The following is a 26334-nucleotide window of genomic DNA, read 5'->3' as shown; positions in this document are numbered from 1 at the left end:
TAGAAGTATTTATATTAAACCGATACCCCTTATCGGTTTCTACGTGACATCGTACCGGAACGCTAGATTGCTTAGCAGCACTTCTTTGTCGGTAAGGTGGTAATTAACCACGGCCGAAGCCTCCCACGAGACAAAACCGACAAGTACTTACAGAGTAAAATCTTTAAAAAATAAATCGCGCTGAATTGATGTACTTATCTTCGGAAGATACTTGCTAAGTGATGAAAGCTGATGTCTATCGATACTAGAAGCTGTGAGAAAAGCTCTGCAATATAAATAACGCTGGGAGGTTGTGACCTAATTGACTGCACGTACTAAATAGTACGATGTCTAAGCCAAAAGAGTTAAATTCATTTTCTTGCTATCTGCAAACTAGCATATGGAGCAGGGCTAGCACGGGCGGGAGATAAAAAATATATCCCCCGATTATATCCCCTGATAAGGTATAGAATAGGAGAAGTTCATCCCCGTTTAATAAGATATGTGATATTATTTGGATATTCTTTCCACTTATGGGCCAGTGCTCTGAGAGTTGATAAAGCTGTGGGAAAAGATAAATTTATATCCTTTCCTCAGGGAATTTTGTATCCTGCCCATGCTAGCCCCCAAATATATCCCATACAGGGGATATAATTAACGTGTCCACCTGCTAAAGCACGGGAACATAGAATAGGAGAAATTTACTCCCGTTTATTATTACACATATTTTATTTGGGTATAATTCCACTTGTGCGCCCATCTTCGGAGAGTTGTTAAGCTGTAGGAGATGATACATTTTTTGCATTCCCTGGGAACGAAAAATGTTTGCTGTCCCTGCTAGCCGTACAGAGGTATAGAGGAGCACAACGCTAGTTTTATAACTTGGCCCAGGCCCACTATAGCGCCCGGGTCTCCCCTATGAATGAGAAGGATTTTGACCGTAGTATAAACACGATGGTCTCGTTCGGATTGCTAGACTTCACACACCTTAGAGAACACTGTTGATAATTCTTACGCTAGGGAACTCTTTAGGGGTCTTTACGATGGTTTCCTTTACCGTTAAAGCTATTTAATTGCTACTATTAATAATCGATATTAGTTTTTATGATAAGGAAGTGTCTCACGAGGCTATCACCACTCAAAACTAAGTACTAAACCAAAAAAATATTTGCCGCTCAAATGCTATTTGTCCATGAGAACCTTAAAAATTTTAAAAGCCTTTTTTTAAGGATTTAATTTAAAATAAATTTAAATCGCAATTCTAATAGTTTTTGTATATAACGGAATGTTTAAACTTGATTTTGATCCCCTTCAAAACGTCGAATTAACTCGAAATTTGGCATATTTATTAAGAACCGATGACAATTCAATATTTTATACAGTTTGACCTAGGATAATCGGGATTAACGATTTTCTGTTTTCCTGAGACCCGGAGTGTCTGCGTCAAGACCAATAAGAGAAACTACTAAAGAATAGACTTAGGAGAATATTTTTTACGGCTCAACCAACGCCGATGTCGAGATTTCTAAAGCTCTCTCAACGAAACAATTGTAGTTTTATCGCGTTATGTGTTTCACTTGGACCACACAACAGATGCCCCTGATTACTTTTCCAGTCTTCAATCTAAATGAGGCGAAGCATTTGTTATAAGAAATGTGAAAGCGTGTGTTGTTTGTTATAATCAAGTCTAAATATGATTTATGATTGCACTTTTGAGAAAAAAGCGTATAGTTAAACCGTATGAATATTATATAGGGACAAGGGGTATAACACAATAAGGTTTTATGAGAACATTTGTCTTAACATTCAGATACAACATGTGGAAACAATCTGTAAATTGCACTGAATAATACTAATTTAATAACGAATCATGTGCCTCTGTGCAATAATAATATTTATTAATAATATTTATTATTTATAAGCTACTTTGTTTGATAACTTGTTGCTATACTTTAGGTTACATGATTCCGTTGCTGTCGAAAGTTTTCGGATATGATATGAAAATTAAGCTTAATTTTCTATACTCCGCGAAAAGTTGGCTTTTTCCACGAAAAGTAACGGGTTCAGATAGCAAATTAAGCTTATATTTCAACTATATCATGGAATTGCGCAAAGTAACGCCTGCTTCTATCCAATATTGAAATTTTCGGTTCGTAATCGGAAGTTTCAGATTTTGAGAATGACTCTTGAATATAACGACACGAATGTCTTTAGAATGTTTTATTTAACAATAAAACATTCTAAAAACATCAAAACAAAATCTAAGACTTCAGTAGTTACGCATGTGGCAGTCCAGATACATGCCACCTGAGTCTCAAACATTGCCTAAATCTGAATGAAATCTTGGCTAAAATTCGTGCACATTTATCGAATTATTGTAATCGTAAGTGATCCATTTCTGATCTCCAGCGACCACTTGTTTGAAAAATGGTGATCATTTAACTAAAACAAAGGTGTTGTTAATAATTGTAATGTATCGTGTTAAATATATTGTTTTACTCTCTTTCTTTCTTTCTTAACTTCATTGTTTGAGGTTTCTTTTAGTGAGCGACCCCACAAGTTCATCAAAATCTCGAGGTTTTTTGTCTAAACCAGAAATTTAATCGTAGACAAAGAAGAAGATTGAAGCGGCGATAGAGCATTGGGTAGGATCTCGACTTCACTTTCGGGGGGCCGAGTTCGAATCCCAGCACCTCTTATTTTTCTAAGCTTTGTGTGCTTCAAGTAATTAAAATATCACTTGCTGAACGGGGAAGGAGAACATCGTTCTTAAAGGTGTGTAAAGTCCACCAATCAGCACTGGGCCAGCGTGGTGGACTACGGCTTTAACCCCTTCTCATTGTAGGAGGAGACCCGTGCTCTGTAGGTAGCCGGTAATGGGTTGGTGTGATGAGACAAAAAAGGGTGTCAATGTACAAAATACGAAAAAACTTACCCGACCTTAATTATTATGAACTTTCACTCAATCTGTGAAGATCTGTGACAAATTTTGTGTTCCGATTTTTAATTCGATTAAGCTTTTGACTTGGCACACACAACGAATGCCTTTGATTACTTTTCCAGATTTCAATCGAATACGAAACAGTGATTACTTTGTGGTCTGTGGGAAACCTGCTTCTCTGCGTTTGTGTGCAGCTTTGTTTGAACTAGCCTTTATAGTTTTCAATGTCCGAATGCAGTACTATTTTTCTACTCTTCTTTTGAGAATTGCAGTCAAGGGGTAGCTTTTTCTTAAAAAGACGTAAAAAGTAGTTAACTAAGTAAATTATTAATATTTGTATGTTAATATTATCAGATTGATACTCTTTAACATGATATTATTTTAGAGGTAGTTACATATATTTTTTTTATTATATATAATACATATATATATATATATATATATATATATATTTCTATTTTATCTGTAGTTTTTCTTCTTTTTTATTTTCGTGATAAATAAAACACGAATTGTTTGTTTGTCCCGATTTCATGTTAGTCAATTACTTTAACCAAGGGTTGTCTGTCAGAGATTGCTCATGCAATAAGACCGCCTTTGCACACACCGATATATATATATTTTCTTCTTCTTGTGCGTTTCTTGTATTGTTTCAATGAATGTGCAATAAAGTTTCAAAATAAAATAAATTATGTCCTTTCTGCAATATATTGTCATAAAGAACATAGAACGAAGAGTTATGAAGAAGAATTACAGCGAACCAACGAATATAATGAACTTTAATACTTAAAAAATGATTATTATAACACTCTAGCTATAACAACAAATACTAAAAAACATAATCAAATATATAATAAAATAAATATATAAGGTTGCTTCCAAGCAACAGACAGGATTTTGTTTTGCCGTCCATAGATATAGATGCACTATAGATGGCCGTGTTTTCAATCGTAGCGCTTAAAGCGATGTAAGTAATCCTTTTTCGAAGTGATAAATAGAACAATATTCTTCTTAAGATGTTTTGTGTAAGACGTTTTATCACCCACAATAGCAATTACAGTTGATTGACGAGCAAGTGACGTAAGCAATAAACTGTTGGAACGCTGTTCACGGCTCGGCGTTACAGTAACTGCAATAAAAAAGCGATAATTAGACTCTTCGCGTAAGCCTTACAACAGCTGGATGGATATACAGGATATTAGTGAACCGTAATTTTTCGAAACTACTTGAAAATGAGTGGAAGATATTTACATTTAATTCAAACCTTCGTGCCCGGGCTGTAGTTTGTTGTATTTTTTTTTATTATTAGAAAAACTGCGTTGAACGGCCTGGTTGCCGGCCAACACATACTCCTCATGTTGATCGACATAATAAAAATGTTTGATGATGCTTGGTCGGACAATTATTACTGTAACAAAATAAGAAGTACTTTAAAAAGATAGAGTGTGTGATGTGTGTGTGTGCGTGTGTGTGTTTGGGCATACGTGCGTGTGCGAGCATATGTTTAATGAAAATCAGTTAAAGATGGCCGCCGCTAGAAAATGGGGAATTACATTTTTGATGGATTTGAATATGCATAGTAAATAAAAGGAGTTTTTTTAATTGACACACTTTTTAAATAACGAAGGTCATAGTGTAGGACAAGATGAGAAAAATGGAATAATAGATAACTGGAGTAGTCTTGTTCCCTTGGCTCCCAGAGCTTATCTTTTCTGCTAACTTTGAGTCTCTACTGGCACATATGGCGAACAAGAGGCAATTGTTTGCTTTTAAGATTCTATTGTGTGAAGAATTACTCACACTCAATAGGTACTCATCGGAAGTGTCGACCTCCCTGGCGCAACGGTGAGCGCTGTGAATTTAACTAGGAGGTTCTGGCTTCGATTCCCAGCAGTAGCAATTAGAGAATTTTTATTTTTTTAATTTTCTGGTCTGGTCTTGTGGGAGGCTTTGCCCGGGGCTAGCTACCACCCAACCGACAAAGATGTGCCGCTAATCGATTTATTGTCCCAGTGCCGCGTAGAAACCGATTAGGGATATGACTACCATACTCCCTAACAGGTTAGCCCAGTTCTATCTTCGCCTGCATCATTACTTACTAGCAGGTGAGATTGCAGTCAAGGGCTAACTTGTAGAGGACTAAAAAAAAAGGTGCTTCTGGATTCGAACTCGGCCCCCGAAAGTTAAGTCGAGCCCTTACCCACTGCGCTATCACCGCTTTTCAAATGCTTAAACTGAAATCGCACGCAACTCCGGTTAGGAAGAGGGGAATGCCGGGGAAACTCGACTCGAGGAGCTCGATTTCACTGTCGGGGGAGCGAGTTCGAATCCCGGCACGCACCTCTAACTTTTCTAAGCTATGTGCGTTCCAAGCAATTAAAATATCACTTGTTTCAACGGTGAAGGAAAACATCGTGAGAAAACCTGCATACCTGAGATTTCTTCATAATGTTATAAAAGGTGTGTGAAGTCCACCAATCCACACTAGGTCAGCGTGGTGGACTTAACCCCTTCTCGTTGTGGGAGGAGACCCTTGCCCTTTAGTTAGCCGGTAATGATGAATTTTGTTATAGCTAATATTTACAGGTATTTATTTACAGTTAGTTCTTCAAATACGATGAAATAAAAAACAACTTTTACACTATCACTCGAGGGTGCAAAACGGGTTGTGCCGTAGAATTTTAAGTGTAAAGTTTTATCTTTTAAGTGCTTGTTTATATTAACATCAAACGATATAGTTACTATGAGAGTTTCATAACAGTTTTATCCAAAGGGATTAATTAAGGGCCGATGAACTTAGAACGTGAGTCGGCAACGTGATCAAAGATGTAATACGTAATGTTTGTTTAATGTCACTTGAACACGTGGAGTATACAAAATACATATTATGTACTTAAGCATGTTTTTCATAAATTCATAACCTTTCTCGATTACCTAAAGGGTTAACAAAAATATTTCTTAAATTTAACAAAGCAATCTTAACTTTGTATCTATATTAATAATTTAATTAAAACTATGAAATTTCGTCAGTTCCACCTAGAGAGTTTTTGCCTAATACAACCTGTCGTCAATAGTAACACGTAATTCACTTTATAAAACTGTTTTAAAATAGCCCGACTTGAAATAAAACCAATTGTACTAATCTGTAGGTGAACAATGAGTATATTATAACTACCTATTCAATATTTTTGGTCGATGCCATTAGTACTGGAAAAGTACAGAACTATAGTTTGTATCATCTGGATGGATAAAATCGCGCCATGAGTGCTCAAAATCCAAAAGTCATTCATTTCAAAACCACTTTAGCAAATAGTTTTTCCTTCCATTTAAAGTAAGCCTTTTATTGCAATCTCCTGGAAGTAAGAGATGATACAGTCTAAAATGATAGTGGGCTAACTTGTTAGGAGTAGGTATCCCATTTAAGTTAAATCCGATAACCTATATCGTATTGAAACTATATTCATATTGCAGAAAAGAGCTGTACGGTCAATATATAAACTTAAATCACGTGAATCCCTCCATGAAAAATTTAAAGAAATTGGTATACTTACGGTAGCAATATATTTATAACAATATAGTATTTGTAAGACAACATATTAGTCTTTATAAACAAAAAGTGGATATAAACAGTCAACTTACAAGAAATGGTCATAAATTAGTGACATCTGCATATCGTCTGCGAAAGGTGCAGAAGTCATTTGTGGGATTGAGTATACGCTTTTATAATATGATTCCTAAGGTAATTTTGGACCTACCACTGCATAAGTTTAAAGAATGTGTTAAAACACATTTATTACAGCGAGGTTATTATACAATTGAAAAGTTTCTTAATGACAAGGTTGCTTGGAAGCATCCGCCTCCGCTTTCATCTCTCACAAGATAGAAAAATGAATGTTAAAATGTAAAATGTAAATTTTTGGTGTTGGAAAAGAGCAACTGCTGAGTTTCTTGCCGGCTTCTTCTCGGTAGAATCTGCCTTCCGAACCGGTGGTAGAGTCACTACACACGGACAGACTTGACGTTTCAAAAGTGTTTGTATTAGGCCTACTTGAAATAAATGAATTTTGAATTTGAATTTCGTACTATTTACGATCGAACTGCAAGGAATTGTAAGGATCTGCACCGCTTCGTAATCAATATCCCATGGACTTGCATAAAGCGTTTTGCTTCCTCATTCCTAATTCGCACCTCAAAGATCTGGAATGCCTTCTCCGATACCAATAATAGGGTTCCTTAAAATCAAGAGTGTATAGGCATCTCCAAGGCATCATCATAAGCTGCGTCGTGACTTATTCTCGGGTCTGATTGCGGTCAAGTGCTAATATATAGAAAAAAACCGGTTTCTACGGATAGTAGCGGGTGAACCTCCCACCAGACAAATCTGTCTGTTTATAGTAGATAAATAAATATACTACGACAATACACATATCGCTATATAGCCCCAGAGTAAGCGTCGCTTATGTTATCGGTACTAAGGGTGTTATGGGTTCTTAGTGACTGATATTTTTACGATCAATACAAAGAAATACTTATAAAATACAGATAAAAACCCACTGTAAAACATTCATGTTCGTCACACAAACATTTTCTAGTAGTGGGAATCGACCCAATAGCCTTGGACTCAGAAAGCAGGGTTGCTGCCTACTACGCCAATCGGCCGTCAAATAACTAAAAAACATGGTTGTTTCCAAATTTAGTAACGGTCCCCAAAAATAAAAGTTTAAGACTTCAGCTTCTGTAAATAACACTTTCATAAAGATAAATTATTTAGAAAGCCAGTACCACTTACAGAACCCTTATAGGTAGTCTGGATGTTACGTCATTTCCCTAAATAGTGGCTTTTATGTAAAAACAATATAAAAAGATAGTAGCAAAAATTTCTAATTTTGAACGTAATGAAAACAGTCAAAACAAATTCGCCGTCTATCAACGTTAACAATATTTATTTCTTTACAGACACGAAGATGGCGCTGTGATGACCCAAGGACGAGAACCGCTGACCATAATGGACGGCAACCTCCAGACAGACTTCTCCACGAAGACCAAGCGAGGCGTTTACCTTTCCAAGAGCCTCACCTTCGTAATACTCGTTATATTCGCCCTAGCGCTGGTGGCTACAGCGTTCATAGTGTACAACTTTGCAGCCTGCCCAAGGACTGATCACTTGGCTAACGTCACCAAATATGAACACATATGTGATCAATCTAAATTACTAGTTATACCTTTAAGTACTGAAAATAGTAAAAGTGTTACATTAGTCGAAAGCACAACTAATACAGTCGAAATAACCACAAGTGAAAACGAGAATGCCGTTAAAGACGTTAGACTACCGAATAATATCAAACCGGATAGGTATATCTTGAGGCTAACTCCATATATATTTGAGGGTAACTTCACTTTTGATGGTGAAGTCAGCATTGTTATAACGGTTAAAAATAAAACTAATACTGTTACTTTTCACGGTGTAGAATTAAGTTTTCATAAAATTGAACTGTATAAGAAAGTGGATGGTAAGGCAGTGAAGATTGTGAGAAGAACAGAAGATGTGCCGAGGCAGTTTCACATATTAACAACAGCGGAGGACCTTATTGCCGGACAACAGTATGTCTTGAATATAACATTCACGGGAATTCTTAATGACAACCTTCATGGCTTCTACAGAAGTTTGTATGAAGAGAAAAAAGATAAAAGGTAATATCAGCTTTAACCCTTGTATTATATAAATAATTTCTTCAACAATTTCTTTTTAGGGCATATAAAACGGAGGTCATTTGTATTTTACATTATTATTACTAGCCTATATTATATTTTGAAAACTATTTTGATCTATGAGAAGAAATAACTCTTCAAAAAGGGCTTCGAAATGACTCCGTTCGCAATCAAATGTAATCAAGCCCAATAATCTAGTAAATACGACATCAGCTAAGTTAACTTCATTTTGGCCTTTTCGAGTAGTAAGAGACCTGTTATTGGATATAATATGTAACTAAGATCTACCATGCTGGTCTAATGTGAGAAGGCCTACCCTGATAACAATTTGCATGCCATTTTAGCGTGGTACAGTTAAGATCTAAATATTTTTTTCAGTAACACCTATTTACCTGGATCAGCATATCTATAATAAAATTGAATAAAGTGGAAATGAAGGCGTGCTTTATGAGCGAACTGAAAATATAAATATATAATAGATAACGATCAATATTCGTGTGTTAGTGAAAACAACCGGGAATTAAAACAAAGTATGCCATGCGGAAATTTTGCTCCGCTTCATAATGGGCCATCTTAGTATTCCTTATAGGAAGTCAGAATGCATGTTTACTATGCGCACCTTGTACTCTTGTAAGCGTTTAAGTTCCGCCAATGACCCAATGTCGGTTCGCATTTAAATGTGAAATTAATTATTTTTATCGCCAGTGAGACTTGTCGTATTGTTTTCGTTGGCACTGGTAGTTCGTCTTCAATGTAAAAAGAGGAAAATATATTATTGTTTGATTCTGCAATGCCAGTGAAATTTAGGTCTGGCAGGAAAAATATATTTAATACATCATTCGAATTCATTGTTTTAACTGACGGATGTCCATACAAAATATACCTGGTTTAGGAATATCTATGCTCGGTTTTATGTCGCCATCGAATTCCGGGATTGGACTTGATCCTATCTGTGTATGACAGGGGGTCTACTTACGCTGATCCTTCTTTTAGCATGGGTCATTGGTCACAAACCCCATGCTATCGGCCTTGACCACTCAAAACCTTGATCTATTATTCATCAGCAGAGTTTCCAGATGGTTAAATTTTACGGCGTGTAACTGTTTCTTTTTTATTTATTTTCATTTACTATTTTGTACACCAGTGTTTGCACATGAGGCTAAATACCTACACCTTTATTTTATGGACACGGAGGGGCACTTTGTAGGACATGTTTCTTGAACTCTCTGCAAAGTGTTGCTTTGTTTATTAGCAATGGTTTCCAACATACAATTAGGTGTCTTTTTGGTCCGTCATTATCCCTATCCCTATCCTTACTAATATTATAAATGTGAATGTCAGTTTGTTTGTTACGCTTTCACGCGAAAACTACTGAACCGATCTTCATGAAACTTTTCATACATATTCTTGGAGGTAGTAGAAATAACATAGTATACTTTTCATTGAAAAAAAAAATTACGTAAGTTAAATAAAAGTTTGAGAAAAAATCTCAAAATCTCATATTTGACTATAGGTGTAGACTATGTAGCAGTACGCTGCGTCACAAAATTACGCGGGCGAAGCCGCAGGACACATCTAGTAATATAATAAATGTGAAAGTGTAGATGTTTGTTACTCGATCACGCTAAAACAGATGAACGGATTTGGATGACGGATCATGCATGTAGCCTTTGGCATGGAAAAGAACATAGGCTACCTTTTATCCCGATTCCTTAAGAAGTTTCCGAGGGAAATTGAAAATGGCTAACGAGCGAAGCTGTATCTTTATATATTTACAAGCACGCGGGTAGAAGCTATAAAATAAGAAAAGTTTGGTTATTGTTGGCAAATATTTTAATAAATATCATCTCTCTTACTGCGCTAATTAAAATATATTAAGTATTGGTTACCACCACAGATGGATAGCAGTTACACAGTTCCAAGCGACGGACGCCCGCCGTGCTTTCCCGTGTTGGGACGAGCCAGCTTTGAAGGCAAAGTTCACCATCAGTATAGCCCGACCGAACAACCTAACCTCCATCTCCAATATGAACATCGTTGGAAGAGAGGCACAGTAAGTTTAAATTTATTAACCTCTTTTATTGAATTTGTAACTAAACGTGTTGGACAGGTACTTTCTTATACATCATTTAGTGTAATTAAAACAAATTTTATCAGAAAATTGAATATAGACACGATATGGCGGTGAACAAAAGACTTTTAAAAAAATCATTAATTTAATTATAAGAATTAATTGAAAATTACAGAAATTATTTCAATGAATAAAAATAACAATAACATAAATAAAAGAGTGAACGCGTGTGTAGGTGACTTCAGACTGTCGTTCCTTTCCATTGTTCCTTGCGCGGTTCAATCGGCAAGCTGGCATTCCTCACTTTTAATAGAATTGTCTTAGCTTCAAAAATCTTACCAACGATTGACTTATTTTTTTTATATTCCACTCTGTGTTTCAAGCGTAAATTCAATAAACAATTTTCTATGTAATCCTCTTCTATTTCATAGCTTTTATTACTTTTTTTTAAATTATGGTTTCAGAATGTTCAAATTTAAAAATACACGCACACGTAGCTTGAGGTTGGGGTAAAGATACAATGATAGCTCATATTTTCAACAAAATATTAGATCTAAAGCAATGTAAACAACGTTGGTTTCCTGTAAAGTAAATAAATATTTCAACGTTAATATTCCTTGTCCTACCTATCAATCTAGTCGTGATAAAGATTTCCATCTTAGTCTGTCGCCGTTTTTATTTTCTTACAAATAGTAAACAATTTTCTTGATACTTTATTAGTGTTATAATAGAATGTCGTGAGAGACATAATGAAACGCTTGGCTTTTATCCAACAAAAGAGTGGCAGTGGCCATTTTATTTTCTAAAGGAATCATTATATACTTTGTCTAATAATAAACAAGAGTATAATAAGCTAGAACCACTTAACAGCAACCAATTTATAAGAAAGGGGCGACGGTAATCCCGCATCATAATATTATATCAACCAACGAAATCAATTGTACCCAAAGATTACGTTTGAATGATGTGTATGGTATTCAAAATCATCAATCATCATCAATTTGGCCGACTGGCGCAGGGGTCAGTGACCCTGCTTTCTGAGTCCATGGCCGTGGGTTCGATTCCCACAACTGGAAAATGTTTGTGTGATGAACATGAATGTTTTTCTGTATCTGGGTGTTTTTTTGTATATTATAAGTATTTATGTATATAATTCATAAAAATAATCATTAGACATTTTAGTACCCATAACACAAGCAACGCTTTGGGGCTAGATGGCGATGTGTGTATTGTCGTAGTATATTTATTTAAATAAAAAATAATTCTTCTCACCTTCATTTCACTTATATTTAAGCTCTAGGATTCATTATGGTACAATTATATATGGTTCATGACACAACCTATATTACGACGTTATGCCACATTTATTCGTAAGGTCCTAAATGCTCAAAGTTATCAAAATGTTGGTTAAATCCTTTAACTATTAACCTGCATCAAATTTTACTTGATAAAATAAATGTGAAGGTTGATTTACAACGTGGTAATCCATTCAAATAATATTGACATTAAAATCACCGTAACAAATATTCGTTTTGATAAATGCTGTGCTCAAATAATTGTTGATACTATACATTTTAATATTGAAATGAAATTATTAATAATAGAATGATTAATTGCATCCCCATATAACAGATTTAATCAGGCTTAGCCGTCCATAAATTAAGATTAATGCTTTGATAAACAATTGCATACTGTTCAATAACTGTAATTATTTTTCATATTTATTGTTACATTGAATATACCCGTTAAAATTCAAATTCAAAATTCATTTATTTCAAGTATGCCTACTTTATAAGCACTTTTGAAACTTCAAGTATGTATGTTTGTAGTGACTCTACCACTGGTTCGGAAAGGAGATTCTACCGAGAAGAGCCGGCAAGAAACTCAGTGGTTGCTCTTTTCCAACATCAACATTTACAATCATTTTTCTATCTTGCGGGAGATGAGAGCGAGGCTGGCTGCTTCCAATCTACCTTGTCATTAAGGAATTCATCAAATGTATAGTAACCTCGCTGTATTAGATGTGTTTTTACACATTTTTTAAATGTATGTATCGGTAGGTCAAGAATTACCTTAGGAATCATGTTAGGTATATTATTATTTACTTTAATATATATTTATATTGTATAACCAAAATAAAACTAGATACTCTCCACCACATGCGTGTATATGCCAATAGATGTGACGGACTTACGTTCAAGGATATTTACCTAAAAAAAAACAATGTTCTTATCGTATAAAAGTTCTTATGCCGAGTTGAATAATGAACAATTATTTTATTTTTTACATTAGCACTCTGCTTAAGTGCTACAACTATGCAGAGATTTATGGAAAGAAGCAGATTTATCACTAAGATAAAAACAAATTTAAGAAAAAAAAAACCAACTAACTTTTATAAAACTATTTCTTCTTTCACAGCGAAATTCTGTCGGATTACACGTGGGACCATTATGCTGAGTCTCTACCAATGTCAACGTATTTAGTAGCTTTCGTAGTTACCGACTTCGCTAATATGACTGACAGTAAGAATAACTTCTCGGTTTGGGCTAGAAAGGAAGCATTGCCATCTGCAGCCTACGCTTTGGATATCGGGCCAAAGATTCTGAAGTTTCTCGAAGAATACTATAAGATAAAGTTTCCATTGCCGAAGATAGATATGATAGCTTTACCGGATTTCAAAGCTGGTGCGATGGAGAACTGGGGATTATTGACTTTCAGGTAAGACTTATAACTTATATAATTTTATTAAATATTTGTCGACCTTCTGAGTAGGGACAGTTCGGGAATTTATAATTGCTGAGTCTTCAGCTTTTGCAAGTTACGACCCGCTGACAAAGACGAGCATAGCATTTTAGCTTAAGACCTTTTTGTAACAGAGCCCGTCACAAAACGTCATTCCGCCGCCAAGAAGATTTTGTTAGGGCGCGTTCACATAGAAAGTCCGTTTCACAGGTCCTTATAAACGTATATGTTACTAGCATATGTAGTTGTATGAGCCAGTTCACACACATGACAGTAGGTATTCCGTATCCAGTAACAGAAATACTGATCCGTTTTATTGGCTCGGGAGTTGCACGGGGGTGCGCAGTGTGCTGCACACAGCCGCCATTTACAACGTCCATCCTCGTAGAAAGTAGACGATACACTGAAGAACGAAAGTCTAGTACCGTCGGTTAAAAACGGTCCTGAAAATGCTGTGCGAATATCCTCCAGTAGAGACCGATCAGTAAAAACGGTCCTGAAAATGCTGTGTGAATATTACCAGTAGCGACGGATCAGTTACAATGGATCCTGTAAAATCGGATGATCTATGTGAACGAGCCCTTAGATACGTAATAAATATATAATATAGTAGTGAGATGATGGCGGTAAATATATTCGTAAACACTAGAGTGAAGTGGTTTCCAAACGCTTTATCTAAGTCTCTAGTCTCGTTGTCTCAGAGCAGAGTAAAAATGGCGCCATTAATTGTGACGTTTCGTCGCCATTAATTGTGAAGTTCCGTTTCATCATTATCTGCCTATTACCAACCCACGGTAAGGCACGGGTCTCCTCCCAAGGGTTTGGATCCGTAATCCGCCACGCTGGCCAAGTTCGGATTGGTGGATTTTACACGCCTTTGGGATACTATTGGGTGCTCTCAGGCATGCAGGATGTTTTCCTTTACCCATAAAGCAAATGAGATATTAAAGGCTTAAAACATATAAATCTGAAAAGTTAGAGATGCGTGCTGCGTCCTAACCACTAGATTATGACCGCTTCATTTCGTTTTGTGTTTGCGCCCTTATAAAGCCTTTATTTAATAAAGATAATTTGGATATTGGCAATGTGTATTTCAGAGAGATAGCTATGCTATATGATGTTGGCGTATCTCCGACTACGGCCAAGGCTCGAGTGGCATCGGTGGTAGCCCACGAGATCGCACACCAATGGTTCGGAAACCTGGTTACACCGGCATGGTGGTCGGATATTTGGCTGAACGAAGGATTCGCCAGCTATGTTGAATACGTTGCTGTTGATGCGGTAAGAAAAACATATCATCTTCCTCTAATGTCGCACTACTGGACAACCTCTTGGCATAGACAACCCCTTGGCATAGACAACGTTTTGGCATAGAGCAGGGTAAAATATAAAGCTTAGATTTATTAGGCTGATCTATAATAATGGATGTAGCGCGATTCCTTGGTCGGATGAAACCCGCAGTACTCTCGACACCAAAGTCGAGTCAAATGGCACAAAACCGTCTAAACGGTTGGAAGTGGTAGGGGTCACGACTCTCAGCAATGAGTAACGCGACGTAGAGAGAGATATTAATGAATATTTCGGACTATCGGGTTGGGATGAAAACAAAATGTTAACACAAATTTTCCTTCATCATTATGCCCAAGCGTTCCTTGTCGTAGCAGAGAGGTTTTTTTAGAGTATATACCCACCAAGCTATTTCAATGTGGGTTGGCGATAATTATCACATAATGGGGAAAACTGCTCCGTTGGCGCTGCGTTGGCATGTTTAACTACGGATCGAAAGAACCTGGACTCGTTCCCGGGTCCGGACAGGATTTGTTAGGTACTGTCATTACCATGCTGGAGTTGGGACATTAACGATGACTGGGTTCCTGCGGAAAGCAGGTTAAACCATCTCTGGTTATTATAAATAATCTATTTAAATAATAAAATAATATTTTGTGATTTCAGGTGGAGAAAAGTTGGAAATTGATGGAAGTCTTTGTCCTGAACGAAGTGCAAAGCGTTTTTAAGTTGGATGCTTTGACATCGTCTCACCAGATATCTGTAGAAGTCGGCAATCCTGAGGAAATAGGGGCTATTTTCGATAAAATATCTTATGGAAAAGGTAATTAGAACACTTAATTCAAAACAGATCATCCGGCCTATTAATGCCCTACTGCTGGCCATAAGCCTTCTCTTTCGTAGGAGAGAGAGTTGTAGAGCATAGACCCATCACGCTGCTTTAATGTGGTGTGGCGGGAAATCACGATTATTTTAACGTTTATTGCAGGTTGGTATGTATTGAGTGTCGCTCATAACCCGAAATATAAACCAATACTAAACAGACAGAGTTAGGTATTATAAAAAAAAAATAATAAACAAGTACGTAAGTAATTCAAACCACGACTCCGAAACATTGTACAAATTTGCATGTTTGAAAATGGCGCTATGCAGCCTCCATTTTGAATTGAAGAAAACCGGCGTCATTCGGGATCATGTAAAGATGCTAAAGAGAGCATAGGAAAACATTTATGAACCCCGATAAAACTATTTTATTTGGGCAGTTTTACAATAATGCTGAAAAAACCTTAACTCATTGTGTTTTTTTTCTAGATAAATAAATAAACGGGTTAGATGGCGATGTGTATATTATCATATAATATACACATCGCCATCTAACCCCAAAAACTCTTGTTATGGGTACTAAGATGATTGATGAATATTTTTATAAATAACATACATAAAAACACCCAGCCACTGAAAAACATTAATGTTCATTAGACAAACATTTCCAGTTGTGGGAATCAACCCACGGCGGTGGATTCAGTAAGCAGGGTCACTGCCCACTTCGCCAATCGACCGTCACTTATGTTTAAAACCATGTTTTATACATTAACGATAATTAATTAAATTCAAATGATCCTTTAGGCTCAGCAATCCTGCGTATGATGAACCACTTCTTAACCGATGATGTCTTCAACGCGGGAATCACGGATTATCTCAACGCGAAGAAGTTTGGCGACGCAGAACAGCGTGACCTTTGGAGTGCTCTTACAAATGCGGCGAGAGAAAGGAAAGCTTTCGACGCAGATGTTGGCGTGGTCATGGACTCTTGGACTTTGCAGACTGGCTTCCCCGTTTTGACTATCACGAGAGATTATAAAACGGGAGTTATTACTTTTAAACAGGTAAAATAAAATGATAAGCAATATCAATTTGATATTTCCTCCAAGTGTAGGTAAAAACTATTAAAAATTATAAAATTATCAAAAGGCAAAAAAAGACCAGCATTAGCACTCAGATTATGTTTTACTTCTTTATTGGGCTACTAATTTATTATTTATTCTCTTCTACCCGCGAATTCGTCTGCGTGGACTTCAGAATTGAGTCTAACAATTTTTAATCCCACCCCGAGAACTATTTGAGCGATCGGTTTAGAAAGTACGTGTCCTTTTCCATAGCATAGGTGACATTCATACCGAATATCAATGCTGTTTAAACAATTTTACATTTTCCCTCGCAAACTGCTTAAGGAATCGGGATGGGTTCTTTCCCATGTTAAAGGCTACACACGCATGCCAAATGTAATCCAAATCAGTTCAGCCGTTTTTGTGTGATTGAGTAACAAACATTCACACTTATACATTTATAATATTATATATATATATACATACGAGTATATAGGATTTATTGATTTAATTTTACATCTTGTTTGTACAGCAGGTGTACTTACACTAACTAGATAGAAGTACATAATTTATGGATAACTACTAAAATACAAATGTATGAGAGATGACATTACTACAGTGATACTCTGCATATTATATATATATGTGATATATATTAACATATATACTGACGTAATATATATATATGGTAGGATTTTAACTTGCGACTTGTTACTTTGTTGCTCATTACATACACGCTATAAAAAAAGATTTTCTAAGCGACTAAATATTTGTTAATCGGGCATGAGGATGGGTGCTAGATCAATTAGTTGGAAAACACATGCAATACTTGCAGTACTTGCTTGCATACTTTGCATGTGTCTGTCTGCTTAATTACTCATACAGAACTACTGAACTGAATGACCCATTCACATACAATCAATATGTTAATGCGTTAATTATCCCATTTAAGTTGGCTATGCTCTACAAATAGAAGTGTATGAGCTACAGTTTATATATTATAGCATTTACATTCACTAGTTAAGTACCATTGGTATTATGATGTATTATGATATTAGGTACCTAGGTCGAGAGCGACTTGGCTGTATAATTTTGCTAACGCTTTAAAAACTACAATGAGGGCATAGTTTTTATCAATAAATTATGGTGTAACATTCATAATGACATGCACAGAATATAAACTATACCAGTGGTCGTCCAGTGGTACTAAATTCAACTGATTACCGTCCAAAATTATTTATTTTATTTCTAAATGTGTAGATCATTAATTTAGCTACCAGCAAAAAGGAAAAAATAATCTTTTTGTTTGTTTTGTAAAATATACTTTACACATAAAAAAAGAAAATATTTAAAGACACTAAACTAAAAAGGCTACATTCTCCGAATGGAATAATAGAATGCAGATGCGTAAAATATTACTTGAGAACAGTTCATCATCAATATCTGGGATCTGAATCCTGAAAGTTTAAGAGCTAATTTTAATTAATTAAATTTTGAAATTATTTCAAAATATGCTTATTGAATAGTTGTAGTAGAGCTTTTAGTGACAGAGTTCGTCCGGGGAAGTCCCTCATGCCTATATTTTCTTCCGCCAATCAGCATTGCTGTTTTTCGGTCTAAAAAGCTAGGTTGCAGGGGTAATTACAGGCACACACCTACGCCTCAGGTCGATAGACGCAGAGACGCACTTTGTAACACGTGTTTCCCGCAAGCCCCGGCGAAGTGTTACTCTGTTCATGATCGTTGGTATACCGCTTACTGTCCGTATGCTTAGTCCATAAATAATTAGTTCGATTAGCGCAGTGTGCAGCGACCCTGTTTTCTGAGTCCAAAGCCGTGGGCCCGATTCCCACAACAGAAAAATGTTTCAAAGTCAAAGTCAAAATTATCTTTATTCAAGTAGGCCCAGGTGGCACTTTTGATGCTTACATAAGAATTACACGGTGGTGAGCTGATGGCGATAACCACAATCGTATACTTAAAACTAAAGCTACGAGGCTTCCAAACGCGTCCTGGTCTAAGAAGAAGCCCACAACAAACTTAGCCGGGCCGGGTTTCTGCGTGAATGTTTTTTAGTGTCTGGGTGTTTATTTGTACTTTATAAGTATTTATGTGTATTATTCATACAAATATTCATCAGTCATCTTAGTACATATAACTGAAGCTGCGCTTACGCGATGTGTGTATTTTCGTAGTATATTTATTTATTTATTCATTACAGTATAAATAAAAATATGTTGAATTAAAAATATGTTTTCAGGAACGATTCGTCTTAATAAACGATACTTTAGATGGAAACAATTCCTCTGTTTGGTGGATTCCCGTATCATATACAACAGCTGCTGAGAAAGATTTCTTATCAACGCGACCCAAGCTGTGGTTAAGAGGAGAGAGATCCATTGTTGTTGAGAACATAACCATTGGTGAAAACGATTGGTTCATTGGCAATATACAACAGACAGGTAAAGATCTTGTTATTCTACCATACAAAGTAAATGGTGATGCAGTTTAAAATGGTAGCTTAACCTGTTTCGGATATGACCATAGAAAGCGAGATAAAAGGAATGCTCTTTAGCACTTTATAGAAAAAACTTGTCGCCGAACGACGGCTCTCAGCAGCCGTACCACTAAAAGTTCGGAGTAGAAATACAGCGCGCAAGAGTCATACATTTCTGTTTTTCATACTGGCGTACACTGGTTGTTGTAGAGCGTGTGACGCAATGTAGTTAAAACATTGCAATAAAACCGTGAAAAAGTTTTTCTAGTATGAAATAATAATTCGTGTGCACTGAGTCAAGTTTGCGGCGACAATGTTCTACCGTCTCTGGTTTAAGATTTCTATGGGTACGAAAGTATATAATGGCATGTCTTAGTGAAACGTCTCTGCCAGTATGGTGGTAACTAACATAGTAGAATCTACCATACCAAAACAGAGAAAAAAGTAAAACACAAATTTCGTAATTATAAATCTGCTTACCACTTGTTTACTTCCACAGGATTCTACCGTATCAACTACGATCAGCGTAATTGGAACATGCTGATAAAAATCCTGAACAATAAATCACGTTTCCAAGAGATTCATCCCATAAACCGAGCCCAAATCATTGATGACTCGATGAACTTGGCTTTATCTGGTCGGCTGGACTATAGAACTGCTTTGGATATAACCAGCTATCTGTCACATGAGAAGAGCTATGTGCCGTGGAAGGCAGGTCTCGTAGCCTTAGGATACATTGATACTATGTTATCTAAGGGAGCCTACTATCTTGAATATAAGGTAAGTTAAGGTATAAGTTGGATGAGTCTATGTGTGTCCGTGTCTGTGGCATCGTATTTCCCGGACGGATGAGGCGATTTTGATTTAGTTTTTTTTGTAAAAAACGTGAATTATTCCCGAGTGTTCTTAGATATGTTTGATGGCAAATAACTTTGTTTTGTCACAAAAATCTCAATATGGATATAACATTAAAGGGGTTGACTAGTAGGATTCAGCCAGTCATATTCAATATTCCATAATTAAATTTGGTTAATATTTACTTCAAAAGTTTAAAAAATGTCTTGCTGCAAATAGAAAATACGGACGTAAATTACTTAGAAAATCAATAACTTTCATATAAATTTTCATACCCTGTTTGATGCCTATATAGTTAGAATTTTAAAAAGTTGTGAAACACTTATTTCTTTATTTTCAATCGAAAACCTAAAAACAGAGTTTCATGGATGTAACTTAAAAAAAAATTTAATAAATGTAGGATTTTATACTAACTTTCATCCCCCATTTAACCCTCTTAGGGTTGGAATTTTCTAAAACCCTCTCTTAGCGTATGCCTACGTTGTAATAACTATCTGTGTGTAAAATTTCAGCCCGATCCGTCAAGTGGTTAGAGCTGTGCGTTGATATATCAGTCAGTCAGTCAGTCACCTTTGCATTTTGTATACATATATAGATTAATAATCTTTACTGGGGGAATTTGACAATGTCAAATCCTGGGTTTCGGATAAAACGTGGTATTGTTGTATCCCAGTTATTATTACTTTCATGTAATAGTATTCGTTAAAACCGACCAGCCCATTAAAAGTGGTGGGTTTTTACTCTAAGAAACCTCTCTCCTATGCGCCTATTCTAATGATAGAAGGTTTAAGAAGAGATGAATATTCTGTTTTTACTCAATTCTAATCAACAATTTTTTTTTACTGTCTCTTTTCGGTCTTTACATAAATTGCTAACTTTTTATTATGATATCCAAATAAATTCGAGAGAAAATTGTATTTTGTTCAATTTATTTATTTGTAAAAATATTTTTCATGTATGCACTAAGTATATTTAACGATACCCGTCATTGATTTAGTGATAATTTGGTATTTGAAAACGTTAATGTCACGATTAGATATCAGTCAGATGACGTAATCAAGTATATTAAGTTTTGCCAATATTATCATAGATGACGCTACGAGTATTTTATTTAGCAAAATAGTTATGACACCCGCGGGATCTACCAGCCCAATATAGATGGATACGGGAACATAGCCTTTTCACCCGGCTAAGTTTGTTGTGGGCTTCTCGTAGCTTCAGTATTAAGTTTACGAATATGGTTATCGCCATCATCTCATTACCGTGTGATTCTCGTGTAATGTACGCATCAAAACTGCCACCTTTGGGCCTACGTGAATAAAGATATTTTTGACTTTGACTATGACTTCATATCAGATGAACTATCGTTTTAATTTTAAAAATGAATTACAACGTTTAACAGTACTTGTACTAATTATATTTTCGAAATATTAACAAAATGGCTGTGATCAAACCTCGTAATTGTAGCAATTAGATGTATATATTCTTATATTCATTTATTTATGATCGATGATTATGCATAAATATTCTGTGTTGGATTTATGATTAAGGAAAATATACTTATCTAACTTATCTAATACGTGCCCAAAACCCAATTATTACAACCGATAGTAATTTATTATCGATAAAAATTCCCGGTTTATCACAAAGTATTAATAGGTAATTTTGTTTTGAGATATGGAATCAATAGCTATCATTGTATACCAATTCAAAAGACATATACTTATTCTTATTATTCGTACACGCATTGTTACGATCAACTAGATGTAACTAGTTTTCTACGCACATGTCATGTGGCATTATAGCCATTTTATATGAAACTAAAGTACGTTTATTTTCACTCTTGCAAAAGATGATTATATTATAACCTAAAACTATCCCTAAACATTTGTTCACTGTTATCATAAAGATAATTATAATTATGTTCCTATTCTTAAGTGTTGCACTTGAAGAGCACTGCCTCCTATAATACAGTTTAAATCCTAGTATAGGGGCAGAAGTTTTCCAATTTCTACATTTTTATCTAACCACAGATTGCTGTAACAATTGCTTGGATCATTTAATTAATAACTAATGTGTCTTTTTGTATACCATTATAATTGTACTTGTTTCTTTGTGCCCAATAAAGTTTCTATTCTATTCTATTCTATGATTATAGATAAATATAAATAATTAAATAAATATACTACGATAATACACACATTGCCATCTAGCCCCAAAGTAAGCGTAGCTTGTGTTATGGGTACTAAGATAGCTGATGAATATTTTTCTATGAATATAATACACATAAATACTTATAATATACAGATATACCCAGACACTGAAAAACATTCATGTTCATCACACAAACATTTTCCAGTTGTGGGAATCGAACCCACGACCTTGACCTCAGAAAACAGGGTCGCTGCCCACTGCGCCAAACGGCCGTCAATAGAAGTATAGTAAAAATAGAAGTGTCTATAATTTTAAAGCCATTTTTAATTCTCAATTTTAAACCGAATAAAGGATGATTCAGGAGGATTTTCTCTCACGCCCTAATTATAATCAATGTCATTTAAAATATTCAGATCCATTAATAATAAAGTTAGTGGAGCCACCCTTATCAAAAAGAAAGAGTGAGTAATGTATAGCACTAAATATATTAGATTGGAAGGGTTTGGATTGGATTGTTTAATACGGCCCTTTAGTTGAAGATAATCCCTAAATGATAAAAATATCCCACTTTTAAAATGCACTGCCTATTAACAAAAATTTAACTTGTAGTATTTGGTTTTGTAGAGGATTTAAATATCTTGGTTTTGTAAAAGGCAATGTGTAGCATTTAATATTCGATTGGAAGGCTTTGGATTTGATTGATTAATAAGGGCGTTAAGATGTGTAGAATTTAAATATCTCACTATTCTTATTGAAATGCAATGCTTATTAACGAATCTACATTCGTGGTGATTTTTTGCTAAAAGGCTTCAAGTGCCATTACGATACCATTGCAACAAAACTACTATTTTTCCTTCTTCGTGCGCGTTTTTTTACAAATCCCGTTAGAACCACTGGTTTTGCCTGGGATAAAAAGTAGCGTATTATATTTACTCTCCATTCTTTAAACTGAGGCTATGCCAAAAATCAAGTTGGTTGCTTAGTAAGAGGGGGAAAAAAGGACAAAGAAACAAACACACTTTCGCATTAATAATATTAGTAAGGATGATAGAGATGGTGTATTAAATCTCCATCTGCAGCCCTTTAATGTCCCAGTGCTGGGCAACGGTGCCCTTTTCGTCTTCCATAGGAGAAACTGAATGAGCACATTGATGCACCACACTGATCCAAATTTGGTTGGTGGACTTAACGATTATTATCACAAGTTATTAAAAATTACTGGGACCTACCTTACAACGCTTGGTGGCATTGAAAATATTTAACTAAAGAAACCCATGACCTCGTGATCCGTAGTTAAACATGCTAACCACTAGACTAACGAGCAGTCTATTATATAATAGTTATTTATGCAACTATTGGTAATTCTGGCTTAGTATCACATGAGTGTTTTTGTAAATAATTATCAACAGTTGCATACAATACTTTGCCTACACCCATTATATAATATCTCTATAAAATACTTTGAAAACAATAAAAATATCGAAGAAAAATGACAAGGATTCAAATAACCTTCTTTTTTTACGCGGCGTTCTTGTTTTGAAACGCGGGAATGACGACGTTCTTTTTTGAAATGTATCTAGATGCCACGCATAGTACATTAAGAATTTTGCTGGCTGTTGAGTAAGCTCTTTGCGCAGAAGGGATCGAAAAAAAAAACGAAGGAGTGTTATTGTCAAAATTCAGTGCAACATTATAATATGATCCGTTTGAATTATATTATGGTTATTGAAGGGTATTTTTATGTTGGCAATAAGCTAAATGTTTTAGTATCTGCATTTTAAAGCATCGGAGTAAATAAACTGTATACCCAAATAAATCAGATTAAAGTTAAGAGATTTTAGAAGACCTAACCCCGTTCATCCTAAACCCGTTAAATGACTTTCAGAGATATGTCCTGCGGTTATTAAACAGTACAGTGCAAGAGTTAGGTTGGGAAATAATGACGAACGAAAGCGTGGTGCGAGCACAGCACAGAGTGGACTTGCTGTCAACCGCCTGTCATCTGCAACACGTTGAATGCTTGGAGCAAGCTGTCAGGATGTACACGAATTGGATGCTAAAACATAACCCTGATAATGATAATGAGTAAGCTAATTTTATATTATTAATAATAATAATAATAATAACAATAACAATAAACTTTATTCAGCTTCCACACATAAGTAAACTAATGAAAACTAATTACTAATTACATTAACACTAATTAAAATTAATTATACACTATTTTACAAACTAAATGCCTTATCGAAAGGTGCTTCAGCTGAAAAGGCTAGTTAATTATTATTACTGCTTATTGTAGTCTTATTGTATGTATAACATTATCACATCCGATTTATCCAAGACCAGCTTCGTACGTGGTTTTTTGATCTATTTTCATTCCGAAATTCTGTCAAATTTGTTCAGCAGTTTTTGCGTGAAAGAGAAAGAACTTTCGCATTTATAATATTCATTTGATATTATAAAGATTTTGAGACCCAAAATTTGGAACATTAAACTTGACAGTCACGTAAACGAAAAGCTGTCTAATATGCTATAACAAGACGCATTTCATGCTTAAGTACCATCGGTGAGATGGTACTTAAAATTTTATTAGTAGTTCTGGATAATGGCTTACATTTTGAAGGAACATTTTTTAAGTATTTCTGGATACTGGCTTAAGCGTTCAAGGTTGTTTTTTCTTTTCTAGCATACACGCGGATCTACGTAGTACCGTGTACTGTGTAGGAGTTCAAGCTGGGAACGCTAGGGAGTGGAACTTTGCATGGGAACGATTCCTGGCAGTCAGCGTGCCTTCCGAGCGAGAACTGCTGCTCTCCGTGCTCGGGTGTACTAGGGCACCATACTTGCTATACAGGTTGGATTTTGTGATCATTATTTAAAGGTAGTTTAAGAAGTAGCGATCTTAAATAGTAAAAAAACAGCACAATATTTTTAATATTTTTAGTCACAATTTTTTTTTGTAATTAATGTTTTCTGCATATAAAAGCATTGCGTATATGGGATAATGAACGTATGTTAAAAACAAGTAAGAATTTTTGTAGAATGACACATATTGAAGTAAATCAAATAATTCAAAAACAATCTATCGTTACAAACATACTAATAGAGTTAGAAAAAACGAAATATGCTATAGAGGTTAGTCGAAGTTTAAGAGGAGAAAAAAAATATAATTTATCCCCGATCCCGTAACTAATTTAACAAACCATTTCACCTATTAACGTGATTAAACTAATAAAAATAGGAGTAGTTTATTATTAATTATTTAAGAATGGTTTATTATCTTAATATATATAAATCTCCTGTCACGATGTTTGTCCGCGATGGACTCCTAAAATACTTAACCGACTTTAAATTAAATTGGCACAGCGTGAGCAGTCTGGTCCAACTTAAGAGATAGGAGCTTATATCTTTAATTATAGTCGCAATTTTATTTTATTGCAATTTATTTGTCTATAATTAATTGACAGTCACATGTTATATATATTTATATATACTATACTCATTTAAGGCTTAGCGATACTGAATACTTTAAAAACAAAATCAAACGCAGACGAAGTCGCGGGCAACAGCTAGTTATTAATATATATTAATAATGTATGTAATTGATAGGTATAAAATCGCTAACGTCATTATCGTTTATACGAATTTTAAGCTTAACTTAGGTCTCAAATGTTTTGTCATGTATTTTGATAAATTGATTTTCAAGTCTGATCGATATTTAATTACTTTATCGTGGTGCAATATTGCCGCTTTCGATTAAAAACGTTCTCTCGTCATCTAGTCAGAAATCTTATCGTATAAGCAAACAATAATTAGTGACGATTGTAAAAAAATACGATTTGATTTATTTATTATTATTTTATTATAGTCACTACATAGTATAAAACAAAGTCGCTTCCCGCTGTCCGTTTGTCCCTAAATATGCTTAGATCTTGAAAAGTAAGCAACGGATTTTGATGCTTTTTTAAAAATAGAAACAATGATTCCAGAGGAAGGTTTTTATGTGTAATACATGCATAGTATAGTAGAGGGACACTGATTTTAGAGGTTTCTAATGTGATCTCACTCACATTTAGGTTTTTCATACCATTTGTTTGCAACCGACTCCTTTGGACTTGATTTTGACCCTCTTCAAACAGTGATTTCGTTCAAACTCTGTAGATATATTGAGAACCGATTAAAATACACTAATTTGATAAGAATATTTGATTTTTCA

The 26334-nt window shown here is 35.2% G+C and overlaps 1 protein-coding gene across 1 annotated transcript in view; it reads left to right on the top strand.

Annotated features, from left to right (window-relative positions):
- LOC120626632 (aminopeptidase N) overlaps positions 1–26334 on the top strand; it is a 38115-nt gene that overhangs the window by 10254 nt on the left and 1527 nt on the right. The window contains exons 2-11 of the mRNA XM_039894252.1: positions 7874–8608; positions 10524–10679; positions 13116–13415; positions 14537–14720; positions 15393–15549; positions 16353–16612; positions 18873–19074; positions 19609–19889; positions 24004–24203; positions 24805–24972. Coding sequence (XP_039750186.1) covers positions 7893–8608; positions 10524–10679; positions 13116–13415; positions 14537–14720; positions 15393–15549; positions 16353–16612; positions 18873–19074; positions 19609–19889; positions 24004–24203; positions 24805–24972 — 2624 coding nt within the window. The 5' untranslated portion in view covers positions 7874–7892. The remainder of the gene's footprint in view (positions 1–7873; positions 8609–10523; positions 10680–13115; positions 13416–14536; positions 14721–15392; positions 15550–16352; positions 16613–18872; positions 19075–19608; positions 19890–24003; positions 24204–24804; positions 24973–26334) is intronic.

Source organism: Pararge aegeria, chromosome 9 (assembly GCF_905163445.1).
Source record: "Pararge aegeria chromosome 9, ilParAegt1.1, whole genome shotgun sequence".
NCBI classification, from domain to species: Eukaryota; Metazoa; Arthropoda; class Insecta; order Lepidoptera; family Nymphalidae; genus Pararge; species Pararge aegeria.
The sequence above is the reverse complement of the archived record's forward strand: the minus strand, read 5'-3'. Positions and strand labels throughout refer to the sequence as shown.